Below are 19506 nucleotides of genomic sequence, written 5' to 3'. Positions count from 1 at the left end.
AAACAACAAACAGCATATCCTTTGTGGGTAGTGAGGCAAATATGTATAAGTACTGTCTGCATTTGATAGATAAGGAAACAGAGGGTGAGGAATACAGTTGAGGAGTGAGTCTGGTCAGAGGGCCATGGATTTAGGAATATCTGGGTGTACCCAGAAATGAGGCTTCCCCAGTGGCTCTGTAGTAAAGAATCCGCTTGCAAGGCAGGAGACATGGGTTCAATCCCTGGGCCGGGAAGATCCCCTGGAGGAGCTCTTGGCAACCCACTCCAGGATTATTGCCTGGAGAATCCCACGGACAGAGGGGCCTGGCAGGATGCGGTCCACAGAGTTGCAAAGAGTCGGACCTGTTCCTCCAGAAACATAAAACTGAATGTACACTTAAGTTACGCTAAAAACAAAAATTGCAAGAAATGCCAGAATATGCCAAATGCCAAGTGAGATTTTCGGTTGCTCAGCGCTCAGGAGTCCCATGAAGGAGACATTCCGGGGCGCAGGGGCAAGAACGGGTTTCTGACCTGTGGCTGTGATCCAGGGGGAGCAGCAGCAGGTGTAGCGGCCGTGATGACAGCCGTGGTCTGTGGCTCTGAGCGGCAGCGCAGAGCGCGGTTCAACCAGCTGGGCTGGGCCACGGGGCACCGGGCGGCGGCAGGAGTCGGGCCACACTGCCCCCTGGAGGCCACCTGAGGCCTGGCACTGAAGACAGCAGGCACGCCCTTGTGCCTGGGGTTTGGGGTACATCATACCGGGAAAGACTTGAGCCTGTCTCCCATTTGGGGTTCGGACCTCTACAGACCTTCTTCTGGGCTGCGGGTCCCCCTAGGTGAGGCTGATCTCTGGACTCAAGGCCGAGAGGAGCCCAGGTGCCCTAGATGTCCAGCTGAGAGCAGGGCCGGGACTCTGGAGTGGGCAGGCCAGGTGCAGAGAGGCTGGCCAGATGGCCACAGCCCCCACCTGTCTGCCAGTCTGGGGAGAAGAGGACTGGGTTTTGAGGAAAGGACTCAGCCACGACACACACACACACCCTCCACACACCTGCACACAGGCATCCTGATGGCAACTCTGGCGCAGTCAGTCAGCGCATTCAGCTGTTAACCAAAATGTTGGTGATTCAAGTCCACCCAGAGATGGTGGGGTGAGATTTTGGCTTCCTTGGTGGCTCAACTGGTAAAGAATCTGCCTACAATGCCAGAGACCCGGGTTCAATCCCTGGGTCAGGAAGATCCCCTGAAGAAGGGAATGGCATCCTTTTCCAGTGTTCTTGCCTGGAGAATCCCATGGTCAGAGGAACATAGCAGGCTACATTCCATGGGGTCACAAAGAGTCAGATACAACTGAGTGACTAACACCATGGTAAACTAACAGCAAGAGACATAAGCTCTTTCTCCACCTTCCAGTAAGCCCACTTCAGCAGGAGGGAGGGCTAGACAGAGCCCAGGGTGGGACCTGAGGTCTGCAGGTAAAGGACAGATGATCGGCCTTTGGGGACTGTTTTTAAGCCCAGGACACACCTGTGCCAGCCACCTGCCTGTGTCACCACCTGTGTCAACCTATGGCTACACACCTACACACCTGTGTCAACTCAGGAACCTGCAGTGATGCTGAAGAGGACAGTCAGGCACCTTCCGTCTTACAAATAAGAAAATTTAAAAGACCACCATCCAGTTCCCGGGGCCACTAATTTAATTTAGTTAATTTTAGCAAAGCCAAAACCCACACTGTCAAGTGGCTCCACGTCTTCCCAGGAAGGAGCAAGCAGCATCCAAACCAGCATTCAGGAGTGAACGCTAATGGAGAAAATAAATTACACTGTTAGAATCCTGATGGGGGCGGGGAACGTATAGCTTGAACATGCCTGAGGTTTGAATGGGTAGCAAACTAGTTAAATTACCTTCCTGCAGGTCAACTCAGGGCATCCTAAAAACTGCACACTCAATGTGTTCAGGGAAGTTCTAATGCAAATCAGTTCCCAACCTGCTGCCCTGTTTCCATGTTTATTTCTATTAGCGCTGCCTTCACTGTGTTGGAAGTTAAATGGCCAGAGGAGACATAGTTAAATTCTTATCCTACAGCCAAGAAGGGCGGAAAACTTTCCCTGACAGCCAAATGCAAAGTGATCCCCCACTTTCCTAGCGAGAATATGTTATTTTTAAAAAGTGTGAAGGTCAATTTGAAAACCCAAACTTTATAGGGTTGTGGAATGAAGGGTCAAATGTCAGTTTATAAACAGTTCATTTATTCACTTAGGTGCTAAATGTCCTGCCTGGCGTAACTTGAGTTTTACATCAAGTATTATCATTTAAGTCTGCAACGGGAGCCATAGCCCATTCATGGCCCCTCATCCATCTGCCAATCACAGCTTCTCTATAGTCACTTATACTTGGGGTTGATGTTGCCTTTCTTATGTCCTGTAATTGAAGGAAGTGCAAGATATGAGCACCAAAATTTCAAAACTTAAGCTAGATTCATGAAACTTGCCAAACAATTCCTTCTGGATTTGTTTTTCTTAATTTTACAGAATTGGCAATTTTGAGAAAAATCATTATGCCTCAACATTGCATATTGCTAGAGATCCTGCTCCAGAGTATCTTATAAATTGTTGGGAAATTTTCATATTTCAACAATCTTGTTTCTTGAGAATTGTTTTATTTTTAATACTCTCACTATTGGAAAATAAGAATCTCTGATTTCAAGTTTTGAAAAAGTTTCCCCCCCACCCCAAAAAAATTTTTTTTTCTCAATTGCTCTTTTAGTGGAAATACAGACCAGTCTGACTACTTTCTGGTCTGGAGAAGTTTGTGTGCCCAACTGTGTGACCAACTGAATGTTCAGTTCAGTTCAGTCACCCAGTCGTGTCAGACTTTTTGTGCCCCATAGACTGCAGCACGCCAGGCTTCCCTGTCCATCACCAATTTCCGGAGCTTGCTCAAACTCATGTCCATTGAGTCGGTGATGCCAACTGAACTGTGTGACCAACTTAATGTAACTCAAGTCAACTAAGCTCTAGAAAGCAAGTTATAGAGCGTGACATACCATGTGATGTAGGTTTATCACTAGCCAGCAATAAAGAAGGAACAACCATTTCTCCATGCAACATGAATCCCCAGAGAGTTACGATGAGTGCAAAATGCCAGTCCCCAAAGGTTACATGCTGTGCAGTTCTACATATATAAGATTTCTGAAATAATGTAATTAGAGAACTGGAGAATAGATCCATGGCTGACGGGTTACAGAGGGGATGAAGGAGAGAAGGAAGCAGGTGTGACGAGACAAGAGCAACAGGAGGGATGCTTGTGTGATGGACGTTCTGCATCTCAGCTGCATCAGTGCCAGCATCCTGGCCGAGATGCTGCTCCAGTGTTTTGCAAGAAGTTCCCAAGGGGGCAACATGGATAAAGGGTACATGAGCTCTCTCTGAATTACGTCCTATAACTGCACGAGAATCTGCAATTCACGTGAATCTCAAAACAAAAACTTTCATTTATAAAAGCACCACTGGGAATTCTTTTGCCCAGTGGTTAGAACTCCGTGCTCTCACTGGTGAGGGCCTAGCTTCAAACCCTGGTCATCGACCTAAGATCCCACAAGGCACATAGTGTAGACAAAAAAAAAAAAGCACCACTGTGGAGAACAGTATAAAGTTTCCTTAAGAAACTAAAAATAGAGTTACCATATGATCCAGAGATCCCACTCCCGGGCATATATCCAGAGGAAACTCTAATCCACAAAGATCTATGCACCCCAATGTTTGCTGCAGCGTTGTTTCCCATAGCCAAGATATGGAAACAAACCTAAATGTCCACTGACAGGTAAATGGATAAAGAAGATGTGGTTCAGTGGAATATTACTTGGCCATTAAAAACAATAAAATAATGCCATTTGCAGCAGCATGGATAGACATAGGAACTATCATACTAAATGAAAAAAGTCAAACAAAGATAAGTATCATATGATATCACTTATATGTGGAATCAAAATGTGATACAAATTAACTTATAAAACAGAAATAGACTCACAGACATAGAAAAGAAACTTACATTTACCAAAGGGAAAGCAGAGGGAGGGATAAATTAGGAGTTTGGAATTAACATATACCAAAAAACTGTTATAGAGATCTTTCAAATGTTAACAATGGCTGAAAAAGTTGAGGTAATGAACAGTCTTTAAAAGTTTACTTAAACTACTTTGTGGTTTCAATCTAAGAAAATGAAAACACAGTTTCAAATATTTTAAGCATTCTTGAATACTTTTAATATAAAAGAATTCCCCTCTGAGAATGGGAGAAAGTGCATATAGAGCTTATTCCACCAGGCCCTGCAGTGGATAAGTTTTCATTGGATATTATCTCTTTCATTTATCCTCATGCTGACTTTCCAAGACTCAGATTATGATATACAGTTTATAGAGGAAATTGTTGCTCAGAGAAGTGAAGCAATTTTCCCAAAGTCACACAGCTAGGAACTGGCAGGTCTGAATTCAGGTTTGTGTAGATTTATGGGGTTTATTTGGCCATGCCCCACAGTTTGTGGGAATTTCATTCCCTGACTACCTGGGCCCTCCTCACTGAGAGTGTGATCCTAACCCTTTGACAACCAGGGAATTTACTGGATTTATATATTTTCCATCACCAGGTCTGCCAGCCACTTAAGAAACAGCCATGAATCCCAGAAGCAGAAAAACTTTCAATTGCGAGGCCCTGACTCACAATAGCAAGAAAAGGAAAAAATAAAATCAAAGGCCACTATCAAGTAAAAAACAAATTTGCTCATTTTTAAAGACACAAACAGAGCGGCAACGCCTCTGTCCGGCATGGAGAGCCCGGCCCCCGGTGCCCGGTGCCCCGTGCAGGAGCAGCGTGCCCGTTGGGAGCGGAAGCGCTCCTGCACTGCCCGGGAGCTGCTGGAGACCGAGCGGCGCTACCAGGAACAGCTGGGGCTGGTGGCCACGTACTTCGTGGCAATTTTGAGAGCCAAAGGCACCCTGCGACCACCAGAGCGCCAGGCCCTCTTTGGGCCTTGGGAACTCATTTATGGCGCCAGCCAAGAGCTGCTTCCTTACCTCGAAGGAGGGCGCTGGGGACAGGGGTTGGAGGGCTTCTGCAACCACCTGGAGCTCTACACCCAATTTGCTGCCAATGTTGAGAGGTCCCGGACCATCCTGCAGGAGCAACTGAAGAACAAACATTTCCGGAGATTTGTGCGACTTCAGGAAGGCCGCCCTGAGTTTGGTGGCCTTCAGCTCCAGGACCTGCTCCCTCTGCCTCTGCAGAGGCTCCACCAGTATGAGAATCTTGCTGTGGCTTTGGCTGAAAACACAAGTCCCAACAGCCCTGAACACAAACAGCTCACAAGGGCTGCCCAGCTGATAAGTGAGACTGCCCAGAAAGTCCACACCATTGCTCAGAAACAGAAGAATGAACAGCATCTCCAGCGTGTCCAGGCTCTGCTGAGTGGACGGCAAGCAAAGGGGCTTATTTCAGGTCGCTGGTTCCTACGCCAGGGATGGCTATTGGTGGTGCCTCCCCAAGGGGAGTGTTCTTCCTCTTCTCTGATGCACTCCTCATGGCCAAGCCTCGACCCCCATTGCATCTGCTGCAGAGTGGCACCTTTGCCTGCCGGGCCCTCTACCCCATGGCCGAGTGTCAACTCCACAGGGTCTTTGGCCACTCAGGAGGCCCTTGTGGTGGACTGCTCAGCCTGTCCTTTCCCCATGAGAAGCTACTGCTTATGTCCACAGACCAGGAGGAGCTGTCGCACTGGCACCACAGTCTGACTTTGGCCATCAGCAGCCAGAAGAACTAGAGGAATCTTACAAATTCCAGAGTCCAGGATACCATGGGGATAGGTCAGAATCAGGGGTACAAAGGAATCTTACTAACAAAACACAGACTCTTCATGGTTTGAGAAGAATCATTTTGTGTTTGCCTGAGACCAAGACACACCATGTCCTCTGACCAGCTCTTAAAGAATCAGGACACCAAGTCTGACTCAGCTGAACCACCCAATACAGAGGAGGGGATCTGGGGCTGATAAGTTTGGTGCTGTGTCTTTGGACAGCTGTTTATCAAGTGTGCAGCTTTGCAAGTGTGGCTGTTTTTATGTTGTATATAGTTTCTGTAATTTATTTTCCCACCGGACTTCAGTAAAGCTTTTTCTTTTCTGGAGAAGCCATTTTGTCTCAGCTATGCGATACGAGAAAAGGGATTTTTGTGCCCTCAAGGCTGGCATGACTGTGGCCTCAGGAATACAAATAAAAGAACTGGAGCTCCCTCTAAAAAAAAAAAAAAATAAAGACACAAACATACATGAGAACTAAATGCAATAAGTGATCCTGGATTAGGTCCTGAACTGTGGGAAAATGTTTGAAATGAAATTAAATGAAAATGAAATTAAAAACACTAGTGGAAAAATTGACAAAATTTTAATAAAGCTCATTAATTAAATATGGGGCTTCCCTTGTGGCTCATACTGTAAAGAATCTTCCTGCAATGTGGGAGACCAAGGTTCACTCCCTGGGTCGGAAAGATCCCCTGGAGAAGGTAGTGTCTACCCACTTCAGTATTCTTGCCTGGAGAATCCCTTGGACAGAGCAGCCTGGCTGGCTACAGTCCATGCGGTCACAGAGAGTCGAACATGACTGAGGCGACTAAGCACGCATTGATTAAATAACAGTATTGTGTTGCTGTTAATTTCTGGCTTTGGGTAATTGTACTGTGGTTTTGTGAGAGGGTGTCCTTGTTTGAGGGCTTCCCAGGTGGTGCTAATGGTAAAGAAGCCACCTGCCAATGCAGAAGACTTATGAGATGCAGGTTTGATCCCTGGGTCAGGAAGATCCCCTGGAGAAGGAAATGGCAACCCACTCCAGTATTCTTGCCTGGGGAATCCCATGGACAAGAGGCGCCTGGTAGGCTAGAGTCAATGGGGTCACAAGAGTCAGACACAACTAAGCAACTAAACCACCGCCATCATGGCAGTTCTTTGTACTTTTTAAATGACCTTTCTCTAACTCTGAAATTAGTTCAAAATATTTTCAATCTTAAAAATATTCTGTGAAATATTCAGAACAGCTATCCAGGTAAAACTCCAAGAGGAGCATATTCTTACAAAGCAAGGTCTGCAAAAATATCGCTCAGGTCCTGTTTTTTTAATTCTTTCCTCTTTCCCTTCTCTCCATGAAAACAAAAATTAAAGACTGATTTGGGGGGGCTTCCCTGGTGGCTCAGTGGTAAAGATTAAAAAAAAAGAAGAACGATCTGGCTCCACTGTTGGTCAGTTGCTAAGTCATATCCAGCTTCGTGACCCCGTGGACTGCAGCACTCCAGGCTTCCCTGTCCTTCACCATCTCCTGGAGTTTCCTCAAACTCGCGTCCATTGAGTCAGTGGTGCCATCCAACCACCTCATCCTCTGTGGCTACCTTCTCCTCCTGTTACTGTTGAAAACCAGCACAAATTCTACACCAAGGCAAGCCTTCTGCAGGTGTAACCCGGTCACCTTCAAAAAATTCTCTTGCATGTACGGCAGAAATCAAACCAGTATTGCAAAGCAATCATCAATCAATTAATATTAAAGAAATATATATATATTTTTAGAAACATTCCCTCCCTACTAAGTAACTGGATTGGGGTGGGGTGTGGTTTTTCTCCAGAGCAACATGTATTTACTTGCTGTCAGCATGGGAAGTATCTCTGCAGCCCTGCAGATGTCAGAGCTGCTGCCATCTTGGCCCAGAATCCGAGTCAGACAGCCCACAGTGAATAGGGAGCCCCGGGCACCTTGCCGGTGAGAAACTACAGCACCAGGGAGACAAAGACCAAGGGAGCTGGGCTTATGATCAAGCAAGTGGGGTCTGGAGGGTTAGCAGAGCCACATTCTGTAACGTTTAATACAGAGAGCGTGGGATACCCACATTCAAGACAGAGCGATCATAAACGCCTGGATACCCACATTCAAGAGAGAGCGATCGTAAACGTCTAGACACGAAATAACACGTAAAACTGGCTGTCTGGGCTCACGTAATATTTTATGTAATAGAAAACCCTAGAACACCCACAATTCAAGCCACCCCATCTCCCTCCCCCCCCTCACCCCCACCCCAACCCCGGGCTGACCTCCTGCCGTGTTATCTTGCACAAAAGCAAATCCAGCCTGCAGCCCACCCCCAAGCTCCCAGTCTGCCTCGGATCCCTGCTTCCAAGTCGCGTTCATTAAAGAGCATCAGAGTCAGGGAAAGCCGTAAGAAGGTGCTTTGTAAATGTATTAGAAGGAGCGACGTGTATTAGAAGGAGCGACTTCTCCGCTCTCACGTTCCTCGTCGCCTTGCATAGTATGATAAAGTCTCCGTGATTCTGTCTCTCTTTGACACATACATATCAACAGTCCCTGCTGCACAGAGCCGACTTCTCTGAACACTCAAAACTGCTTCTTACACCACGCACACACCCAGAGGACGAGGCCAGTTCTCTCCATCAATTTGTAAACTTGTTACCATAGAGACAGGCGCCGGTGCTTCAGGAGTGGATCCGCAGTGCCACCTAGTGGTTATCGATTATCCTGCAGTCCCCCAACCACACTGCTGGATGACAGACTTTTTTCTTCTTCTTTCCTATTTTCTTTTTTCGCTCTCTAGTGTTCCCCTTAAAGATTTCTAGGGATGTTTCCAGAAATATCTACTTAAACCAAAGGTTTTTTCATTCTGGTTTTATTTGAGATGTAATTCACACAGGTACAGCACTGTGTAAGTTCAAGGTGTTCACTGACTCGCATCCATCATGGAATGATTACCACAGTAAATGTAGTGACCGTCCGTCATCCCATTAGGTAGAAAATTAAAGAAAAAGAAAAAAGCATTTTTCCTTGTGATGAAAACTCAGGATTTACTCTCTTAACGATTTTTGTGTAACATACATCATTATATATCTTAATTACATATAAATTGTATCTATCATGTTGTACATTACATCCCAGCATTTATTTATCTTATGACGAGAAATTTGTACCTTTTCATCGCCTTCATCTACTTCCCTCTCCCTCTACTCCTGTCTCTGGTATCCACACAGATGATCACTTTTCCTATGAGTTTACCTGTTCAACCAAGTTTTTCAAAGCTGTTTGCTTCCCCCATGCAGAAATAGTGTCTGACGTCAGACCTGGCACAAGCGTTCTACCTCATTTTCTGAATGCTCTGCCCTTCTATTCCATACTGACTCTAAAGAAGTCAGGAGCAGCTGTGGAGGTCCCAGGAATGCCACGGACAGTGACAAAGATACACCAATGCCTGACATGTAGGAGAACAAAATCCTCATCGGGGATTTAAAATAAATGATTAAGTCCTCCTTAATCACTTTATTCATTTGTTCAGCCAGTGTGGCTTCTACGTCACTAAGGTAGATGTGCAGAGTGTAGGACTATTTTTCTTTGTTTTTCTGTAAATAAACTTGTTACCAAAGAATGTTTGGGATCTGGCTGTTTGCCGCTCAAAAGTCAGTAAACAGGTCAGGATGGAGGAGAGGCAAGTTTGCTTTTTTTCATATATCTTCAGTTCCTGAGTCCATTTGTTGTCATTTCTCTGAGGCCAGTTCTTGGAATTGTGGCAACTCATGTCCTGGGTACAGCCTGGTCAGTCAGTTCAGCCGCTCAGTCATGTCCGACTCTGCGACCCCATGGACTGCAGCCCACCAGGTGTCCCTGTCCATCACCAACTCCTGGAGCTTACTCAAATTTGTATCCATCAAGTCAATGATGCCATTCAACCATCTCATCCTCTGTCGTCCTCTTCTCCTCCCACCTTCAATCTCTCCCAGCATCAGGGTCTTTTCCAGTGAGTCGGTTCTTCACATCAGGTGGCCAAAGTTTGGGAGTTTCAGCTTCAGCATCAGTCCCTCCAATGAATATTCAGGACTAATTTCCTTTAGGGTTGACTGGTTGGATCTCCTTGCAGTCCAAGGGACTCTCAAGTGTCTTCTTCAACAACACAGTTTCAAAGCATCAATACTTCTGCACTCAGCTTTCTTTATAGTCCAACTCTCACATCCATACATGACCACTGGAAAAACCATAGCTTTGACTAGATGGACCTTGTTGGCAAAGTAATGTCTCTGCTTTTTAATACGCTGTCTAAGATGGTCATAACTTTTCTTCCAAGGAGCAAGCGTCTTCTAATTTCATGGGTGCCGTCACCATCTGCAGTGATTTTGAAGCCCAAAAAAATAAAGTCTGTCACTGTTTCTGCTGTTTCCCCATCTATTTGCCATGAAGTGATGGGACCGGATGCCATGATCTTAGTTTTCTGAATGTCGAGTTTTAAGCCAACTTTTTCACTCTCTTCTTTCACTTTCATCAAGAAGCTCTTTAGTTCTTCTTCGCTTTCTGTCAAAAGTGTGGTGTCAGTGTCATCTGCATATCTGAGGTTATTGATATCTCTCCCAGGAATCTTGATTCCAGCTTGTGCTTCATCCAGCCCAGCGTTTCTCATGATGTACTCTGCATATAAGTTAAATAAGCAGGGTGACAATATATAGCCTTTATGTACTTCTTTCCCAATTTGGAACCAGTCTGTTGTTCCATGTCCAGTTCTAACTGTTGCTTCCTGACCTGCATACAGATTTCTCAGGATGCAGGTGAGGTGGTCTGGTATTCCCATCTTTTGAAGAATTTTCCACAGTTTGTTGTGATCCACACAGTCAAAGGCTTTGGTGTAATCAATAAAGCAGAAGTAGATTTTTTTTTTCTGATATTCTCTTGCTTTTTTGATGATCCAGCAGATGTTGGCAATTTGATCTCTGGTTCCTCTGCCTTTTCTAAATCCAGCTTGAAAGTTCATGGTTCACCTACGTTGAAGCCTGACTTGGAGAATTTTGAGCATTACTTTGCCAGCGTGTGAGATGAGTGCAACTGCACGGTAGTTTGAACATTCTTTGGCATTGCCTTTCTTTGGGATTGGAATGAAAACTGACCTTTTCCAGTCCTGTGGCCACTGCTGAGTCTTCCAAATTTGCTGGCATATTGAGTGCAGCACTTTCACAGCATCATCTTTTAGGATTTGAAATAGCTCAACTGGAATTCCATCACCTCCACTAGCTTTGTTCCTAGTGATGCTTCCTAAGGCCCGCTTGACTTCACATTCCTAGATGTCTAGCTCTAGGTGAGTGATCACACCTTCATGGTTATCTGGGTCATGAAGATCTTTTTTGTATAGTTCTTCTGTGTATTCTTACCATCTCCTTTTAATATCTTCTGCTTCTGTTAGGTCCATACCATTTCTGCCCTTTATTGAGCCCATCTTTGCATGAAATGTTCCCTTGGTATCTCCAATTTTCTTGGAGAGATCTCTAGTCTTTCCCACTCTATTGTCTGGTCATCATGTAGATAACTTCTTCCACCTAGTGTTTTAATGTCTATAAGACAGCTCACAGGATATGGCTCAGAATATTATCTATAACCCTTGAGGAAGAACTGAAGGTCCTTGACTATGCTTAGTGACTACATCATTATTATTTAGTCTCCTTTGACTGTTTTCCTTTGGTTCCACATTTCTCACTTCTCCAATTAAACTTATTCTTTGACTAAAGTTTTCCACAGACAAAAGGCAGGCAGAGGATATGATGGGGGGTTGAGGGGTGAGGACTATAGAGTCTTGCTCCATTTCAAGCTTTCTCATTCCATCATGGAACAGAGAGTCGGTATCAATAAATTCAAGGTCTCCTGCCCCCATTTTATCCTGAGTCTGGGGGCAGGGGAGGGGTGGGTCTTCAGGTTCCACACTCCCACCTTCCTGCCCATTTAGGGTTGTGACCATGCCCCCCGCCCAGGGCACAGTGGGCCACACCTGCCTGGTCCAGCCGTGCTACATCTCATGGTCAAAGCCACCGTGTACAGCTCAGCCCTGCCATCCTTCCTGGCGGTGCAGTAGAAGAGGGGCACCCTCAGTGAACATCTCCGATTAATAACCTGTCCACCAATATTTTTCATGCTTATGGACATGACCCAATCGAGGGTCCCGGCATATAAAGATGAACCTAGGCTCCTCTTGTAAGCTCATGGGCTCCTGGGGAGACAGACTTTTCAACAAAGTCAGAGCATTTACTGCAAGAAAGACCAAGGTCCACAATCCCTTGGTCAAAATGCTTGGGCCAGAGGGCTTCCCTGGTGGCTCAGACAGTAAAATATCTGCCTGCAATGCGGGAAACCTGGGTTCAATTGCTGAATCAGAAAGATCCCCTGGAGAAGGGCAAGGCAACCCACTCCAGTATTCTTGCCTGGAGAATCTCATGGATAGGAGAGCCTGGTGGGCTACAGTCCATGGGATCACAAAAAGCAGCAAGATAGGTTTGGAATTCTGCGTTTGTTGGTTTTAGGAAAGTAATCAGTCTAAAGATTGTTTATTTCTTACTCTCTGCAGAATGGTCCAGGATGTCATCTGAAATCAAACACACCCAGATTTTTGTAGCGAAATCAGGAGAAGGCGTAAAAGAGAAATAAAGACGATGGAGAGCTTCATGCCCACTCAGGCAGGATTTGCCACCAAATGAGGTTTAGCCTCAGAAAAGGAAAAAATTCTGCTTCTCAGCATTTTTGTTTGAGGTGAGATCGGGAAGTGAGACCTGGCCAGAGAGCCTTATAGATGGTGGGAGGCAGGTACAGGGACCCCGGTGAGGGCCACCCCATGTGTCAGGCATCCTAAAGGGGTCAGCGTTCTGGAACCTTCAAGCCAACTCTTCCTCGACACTTAGACTCCTCAGCTCTGCCTCAAAACCTAGCAAGATGCCTTCCCTGACAGCCCACCCTGCAATATGTAAGTTACATTGACATTCCAGTAAAAAGTTCCATGTGTTACTTCTCTGATCCATAGACTGAAAATCTTTCCTTCTGTCTCTGTTTAGTTGCTCAGTCATGTCTGACTCTTTGCGACACTGTCCATGGGATTTTCCAGGCAAGCATACTGGAGGGAGTTGCCATTTCCTCCTCCAGGGGATCTTCTAGACCCAGGAATCAAACCCGAGTCTCCCGGATCTCCTGCATGGCAGGTGGATTCTTTACCGGCTGAGCCATGAGGGAAGCCCCTGAAATTCCTTAAGTACAAGCACCATTTTCTCTCCCTGGCACTAGCTGCTATTCAAAATTTTTCAATCTCTGCCACTCACACTGTTGCAGATACAATCACATCTGCCGCTAGTAAGAATAACAGCAAAGCATTCATCAGGAATTTGGTGGGGAGGGTGAAGGGTGTGACTTTAGTCTCGGACACAAAAGGAGAGGAGATGAAACCCCTCGAGAGTGGCCTGGGCTTGTGTTTTCTCTCATCCTCAACTCTCAGGATTAAAAAGTTGTCTCCTACTCTGGCCAGGAGACAGAATCTTTTTCTGTACATTCGTCCTCAAATCGGTGAAACTTCCAAAGCAGCAGTGTAAATATTCATGCAGTAAACAGGGGTGGGGGTAAGCCAGATGGAGGGGGTCTCCACAGTTATTTTTGCTTCACTGTCAAAATATTTAACCGATACATAAATCTTTTAAAACACATTCATTTGGCACTGCGTGCAAACATTTCCACGAACATTCATCACCCCTCTGTCACTAAATGCGGCTTCTACTTCGGCGTATCTTTCCCCGCTTTATCCAGAAAGGCTGGATCCAAAACCCAGAATATGAGACCCAAAAGGACTTGCCTGGTCGAGGGGCAGGCCACTGTCTGGGCAGCCTTGGCAGGCTAACCCTGGCCCCTGCCCTCCTAACCTACTCAGAAATTAGCAGGCAAAGTCACTCCTGGAGTTGTAAATAGATGCCAAGGCAGTTCAGAGAGCCAGGGGGAGGGCCAGCAGAGCGGGGATATTTCTGGAACATGTCTGTTCTCTGAGGTTGGATAAATCAGCCTAAACTGCTCAGAACTCTACTTCCTGCAAACGAGGGGAATGTAAAACCATATTACTGGTTCAGCGTGGGTTTTTTTCTCAGGTTTTGAAGACATGCACATCCTAACACCAAATATATTTTTAATACACTGGAAACGTGCGGTGGATTTTAATGAAAGTGATTAGACCCAGGAAAAGAAGTTGAGGTAATATGAAATCCATCCATCTGCCACGCTTTCCTCTCTGCCACCCCAGCCTGGGCAGAAGTCAGATGGAGCATCTACTCAAGTTCAGGGGAACTGCGCTGTGCCCACAGAGGTTGCCCAGGGCTGTCCCCTGACGCTAAGAGCAAAGCTTCCAGGAAGGAAGGTTCCAGCTTTGTGAATTCCCTTCCACGTGGCAAGCTTCCTTGGTGGCTCAGATGGTAAAGAATCTGCCTGTAATGCAGCCTGCGTTTGATCCCTGGGTTGGGAAGATACCTTGGAGAAGGGAATGGCTTCCCACTCCAGTATTCTTGCCTGGGAAATCTCATGGGCAGAGGAGCCTGATGGGCTACAGTTCGTGGGGTCACAAGGAGTCAGACACGGCTGAGTGACTACCAGTTTTCACTTTCCATGCAGCAAGACCACATGAAGGACCAACTTTATGTTTATCCTTGTCCTAAGCAGGAAGGGTAAAACAATGCCGACAGTTCAGTGCGGCCAGCGTGGCAAGATGCTGGTTCAGGTAGGCCAAATAGGGGCCCCAGGGATGCTCCCCTGCTAATTCCCTGAACCTGTGGCCACATGCTCTTCTCTGGCAAAGGGACCTCGGCAGAAGAGACTATTTGCAAATTTATTTTTAATCGGGGTGTAATTACTTTACAACGCTATGTTGGTTTCTGCCATACAACAAAGTGAATACGCCGTACGTACACACAGATCCTCTTCCTCCTGAGCCTCCCTCCCGACTTCCAGCCCATCCCAGCCCTCTGGGTTGACCCAGAGCACAGGTTTTAGATCCTGTGCTGCCCTGAAAATAGGTTTATCAGCACCATCTTTCTAGATTCCATATGTATGCATTAATATATGATATTTGTTCTTCCCTTTCTGACTTACTTCACCCTGTATAATAAGGCTCTAGGTTCACCCACCTCATTAGAAAGGGCTCAAATGCATTCCTTTATGTGGCTGAGTAACATTCCATCGCATACACATACCACAGCTTCTTTATCCATTCATCTGTCAATGAACACCTAGGACAGGTGACATTAAGCTGAACAACCTGAGAGGTGAAATGATCCTGGATTACGAGGGTGCACCCAGGGTCATCCCAAAGGTCCTTACAAGAGGAGGCAGGAGGGCCCGAGTCAGTAGTAGGAAATGTGGTGACAGCAGCAGGATGCTAGAGGGACGCAGGGAGGGGGCCATGAGCCAAGGGACTCAGGTGGCGTCAGGAAGCTGGAAAAGGCAAAGAAGCAGAGTCTCCTCTGAAGCCACCAGAAGCAATGTAGCTTTGCTGGCACCTAGATCTTGGTCTCTGACCACCAGACTCTGTCTTCAACCCTAGGGTGGTGGTGACTTTCATTATTGATAGTTCTGGGGGTGTTGACATCTTTTATTTTTTTCTTTAAAACCTGTCCACAAACACCCTTTATAATTTGTGTTGTTGCTTTTTAGTCTGGTCCCACTAAGCCACCTGGGAAGCCCACCCTCTATAACTAGACACTTCCTTAAAAGTCTCCTTGTTTAAACCATCTGAATGAATTCCACTTCCTGTCTGGACCCTGACTGATGCATCCATGAGGTGGGATACTTCTTCCCCTTTGACAAGAGAGGCAGAGGCAAGAACAAGCAGAGATGCAGATGGGTTGGGTAGAGATGAAGTGGACCGGAAGTCAGGGGAGATCACACGCTTGACTCAAATTTTCTTTATGAAGAAAAGTGATGGTGAAAGTGTTAGTCACTCGGTCATGTCTGCCTATTTACAACCACATGGACTGTAGCCCGCCAGGCTCCTCTGTCCATGGGATTCTCCCAGCCAGAATACTAGAGTGGGTGGCCATGCCCTTCTCCAGGGGATCTTCCCGACCCCAGGAGCAAACTTGGGTCTCCTGCATTGCAGGCAGATTCTTTACTGTCTGAGCCACCTGGGAAGCCGTTAAGAAGAAAGGTGGAAAATTAAATGCTCAAATGGAATCAAGGCAGTAAAGCTTTGAAGCAAGTGGCCGAAGAAGTGGAAGGACCACCGTGAATTTTCTGCCTCTTTGGGTGATTCTTTTTATCGACTGAGCAGCTGAGTCAGGTCACATGTATCTTCAGGGCTTTGTACTGTTCCGCTTAAGAAACCCCAACGATAGCTAACAGTCCAAATGATGTTCAGGGCAGCTTGAGTTCATGGACTAAACAGGGCTCACTGTATTTGTCACAAGGGGATCAACAGTGCTGGGCACATTAGTGAAGATCAAATGCACAAAGGCTGCAGAGTGAGGGCCCTAGCCCTTCATATCTTATCTTGGAATATGTCATGGCTTAAATTATCAGAGGGGAGTTCATGACTCCTAATTCACCAAGGGCCAGGTCAACTGACTGTGTAATCCGCAAACACAAACTCCCATGTTAACGCCTTGAGACAGCATGGTGCGGTGGGACAAGCAAGGAGTCTGGATAACTTGACGACTCACTAGGTGAGTTTTGGCAAAGCCCTTAAACTACTTGCCTTTCCTCTTTCTCGTCTGTAACACGAGGACACGTGCGTGTGTGGTCCGTCGCCTGAGTCGAGTCCTATTCTTCACGACCACATGTGCTAAAGCCCACGAGGCTCCTCTGTCCATGGGATTTCCCAGACAAGAATACGTTTTGGGGGGTTGCCATTCCTTCTCCAGGGGATCTTCCCCGACCCAGGGATCGAAACCAGGCCTCCTGTACTGTGGGCGGATTCCTTACTGACTGAGCCACCACGGAAGCCCCAAAGGAAGAGTGACTTTCCTTCAAGTGATCTGAGCCTTTGAGTCCTGAGAACCAGAGCTGAGCTGGGAAAGGCGGGAAAAGAAGGGAAGAAGCATTCGACTCGTCAATCCTGGAGCAGCGCTTACTGCAGCACCTGCTACAGAAAGAGCGCTGAGTGAGGGAATCATCTAACACACACACATTGAGAGGACCCGCCTATACAACGGACCCAAACCTGAGGCTCGGAAAAGTTAAGTCATTCACCCAAGGTCACACAGCCAGAAAGCATTCTTCCTTGGTGTGACGATGGCTAGGCGTGTCCTACTCCAGTTTTCTTTATTTGAACTTTGATCTACTTGATCAATGGTTGCAACTGACATATATCCACTACTATGAAATATATGGGCTTCCCAGGTGGTGCTGCTGGTAAAGAACCAGCCTGCCTGTGCAAAAGATGTAAGAGACACAAGTTCGATGCCTGAATCAAGATGATCCCCTGGAGAAGGGACAGGCTACCCACTCCAGTATACTTGGGCTTCCCTGGTGGCTCAGATGGTAAAGAATCTGCCTGCAATGAGGGAGACCTGGGTTCGACCCCTGGGTTGGGAAGACCCCCTGGAGGAGGGCATGGCAACCCTCTCCAGTATTCTTGACTGGAGAATCTCCATGGACAGAGGAGCCTGGCGGGCTACAGGCCATGGGGTCCCAAAGAGTCAGACACGACTGAGTGACTAACACACACAGCACAGCTGATTCCCTTTTCTGTACATCAGTAACAGACTGAACATTGTAAAGCAGCTACATTCCAATAAAAGTTTTTTTGGAAAAGAAATATCTGATTTTCTAAGATGAGAGACAGTGCTCTCGGATCCACCTGTCTCCAGATGGTTCAGACAGTGAGCAAATTCAGCCAGCCCCATATCCCCTTGCTAAAACCCACACTGAAACAACTCAATAATAAAAAGATGAATAGCCCAATTAAAAACTGGGCAAAGCATCTGAAAAGACATTTCTCCGAGGAAGATATGCAAATGGCCATTAAGCACATGAAAAGATGCTCAACATCGTTAGCCATCAGGGAAATGCAAATCAAAGCCACAACCAGATTATCACTTCACAGCCACTTGCTACTGTTGTCATCAAAAAGTAAGATAGTAGGGCGTTCCCTGGTGGTCTAGCGATTGGAATTCCAAGCTTTCACTGCCTTGGCCCATGTTTGATCCCTGGTTGGGGACTGAGATCCCAAAAGCCGAGACGCACAGCCAGAAAAAAAAAATTTTTTTAAGTCAGATAGTAACAAATGTTGGTGATGATGTGGGACCCTGATGAAATTGGGACCCTGAGACATTGCTGGTGAGAACACACAATGGTGAAACCACTGGGGAAAACTGTCTGGAGGTTCCTCAGATGGTTAAACATAGATTTATCATATGATCCAACAGTTCCCCTCCTAGGTACATACCCAAGAGAAATGAAGACATACGTCCACACAAAAACTTGTACATGAACGTTCAGAGCAACTTTATCCATAACAGCCAAAAGGTGGAAACACATCAAGTGCCCATAACCCAATAAATGAATAAATAAGATGTGATGTATCCACACAATAGAATTTTATTCAGCCATGGAAAGGAATAAAGCACAGATACGCGCTATGCATAGATGAACTTGAAAACCTTCTGCCATGTGAAGGAAGCCAGTCACAAAGGACCGAGTGGTATTTGACCCCGTTTCACAAGAAACGTGCAGAGCAGACAGCTCTATAGAGACTGAGAGCAGGTGAATGGTTGCCAGGGGCCCCGGCCGGGGAGCTGGCACTGCAGGGTATGGGGCTTACTTCTGGAGTGATGAAAGTGCTCCAAAATTCACCATGATGGTGGCTGCACAACTCTGAATATATCGAAAGCCACTGAATTGTCCATTTGGAATGAGTAAGCTCTATGGTGTGTGAATGACATCTCAATAAGCCTTTTTAAAAAAAAAACCCACCATACTGTGTTCACCTCAGCCACACACATACTAAACTCGGAACGATACGGGGAAGATAACCATCGCCCATGTGCAAAGGGGACACGCAAACCTGGGACACGTTCCATATTTCATCTATTGTCAAAGCCAGACCCCCTCCCAAAAAATGCTGAAACCATTTTGGTATGCTTTGCCTAAAGAGAGAATCCACCAACAAAACTCAATTTTAAATGTTTTCTTTGTTTGATTTCATAATGTGCAAATGTATCATTTAAAGTCAAAAGCACACATTGTTTTTAATAGTGATGTAAGCTTTTGAAAGGCACAGTCTGGTTCCCAGACCTGCCCGGGGCTGAACGTTGGTACGTTAGGCTGGTCACTTCCGCTCTGGGCCTGGGTCTCCTCTCTGCAAAGGGGGAACAATGGTGCCTATGCCACCCTGTAATGGGGTTCACGCTGCACCTCACCAGGGACATCCTGCGAGGAGGTGGGGGGGGCCCGCTGGCTGGATCTGCTCACTTGTTGCTGCTGTCCGACACTTTGTCACCCCGTGGACCGCAGCACGCCAGGCTTCCCTGTCCTGCCCTCTCTCCCAGAGTTTGCTCAAACTGACGCCCTCCCCAAAAAAAACAACTGATGCCCGCTAATTCGATGATGCCATCCAACCATCTCGTCCTCTGCCACCCTCTTCTCCTCCTGCCCTTAATCTTTCCCAGCATCAGGGTCTTTTCCAATGAGTCAGCTTTTCACGTCAGGTGGCCAAAGTAT

General features: G+C 46.5%; 1 protein-coding gene and 1 non-coding gene across 2 annotated transcripts; both read left to right on the top strand.

Annotated features, from left to right (window-relative positions):
• Nucleotides 1–4799: 4799 nt before the first annotated feature.
• LOC133068347 (rho guanine nucleotide exchange factor 39-like) lies at nucleotides 4800–6264 on the top strand. The gene is given in 2 exon segments (XM_061159594.1): nucleotides 4800–5527; nucleotides 5530–6264. Coding segments are annotated over 2 exon segments (990 nt in total). The 5' UTR covers nucleotides 4800–4806; the 3' UTR covers nucleotides 5799–6264.
• Nucleotides 6265–18765: 12501 nt separating this feature from the next.
• LOC133068562 (U6 spliceosomal RNA) lies at nucleotides 18766–18872 on the top strand. The gene has a single exon (XR_009695537.1). It is a non-coding gene; the product is annotated as a U6 spliceosomal RNA (small nuclear RNA).
• The last annotated feature ends 634 nt before the right edge of the window (nucleotides 18873–19506 follow it).

Source organism: Dama dama, chromosome 13, assembly GCF_033118175.1.
Source record: "Dama dama isolate Ldn47 chromosome 13, ASM3311817v1, whole genome shotgun sequence".
NCBI classification, from domain to species: Eukaryota; Metazoa; Chordata; class Mammalia; order Artiodactyla; family Cervidae; genus Dama; species Dama dama.
The sequence above is the reverse complement of the archived record's forward strand: the minus strand, read 5'-3'. Positions and strand labels throughout refer to the sequence as shown.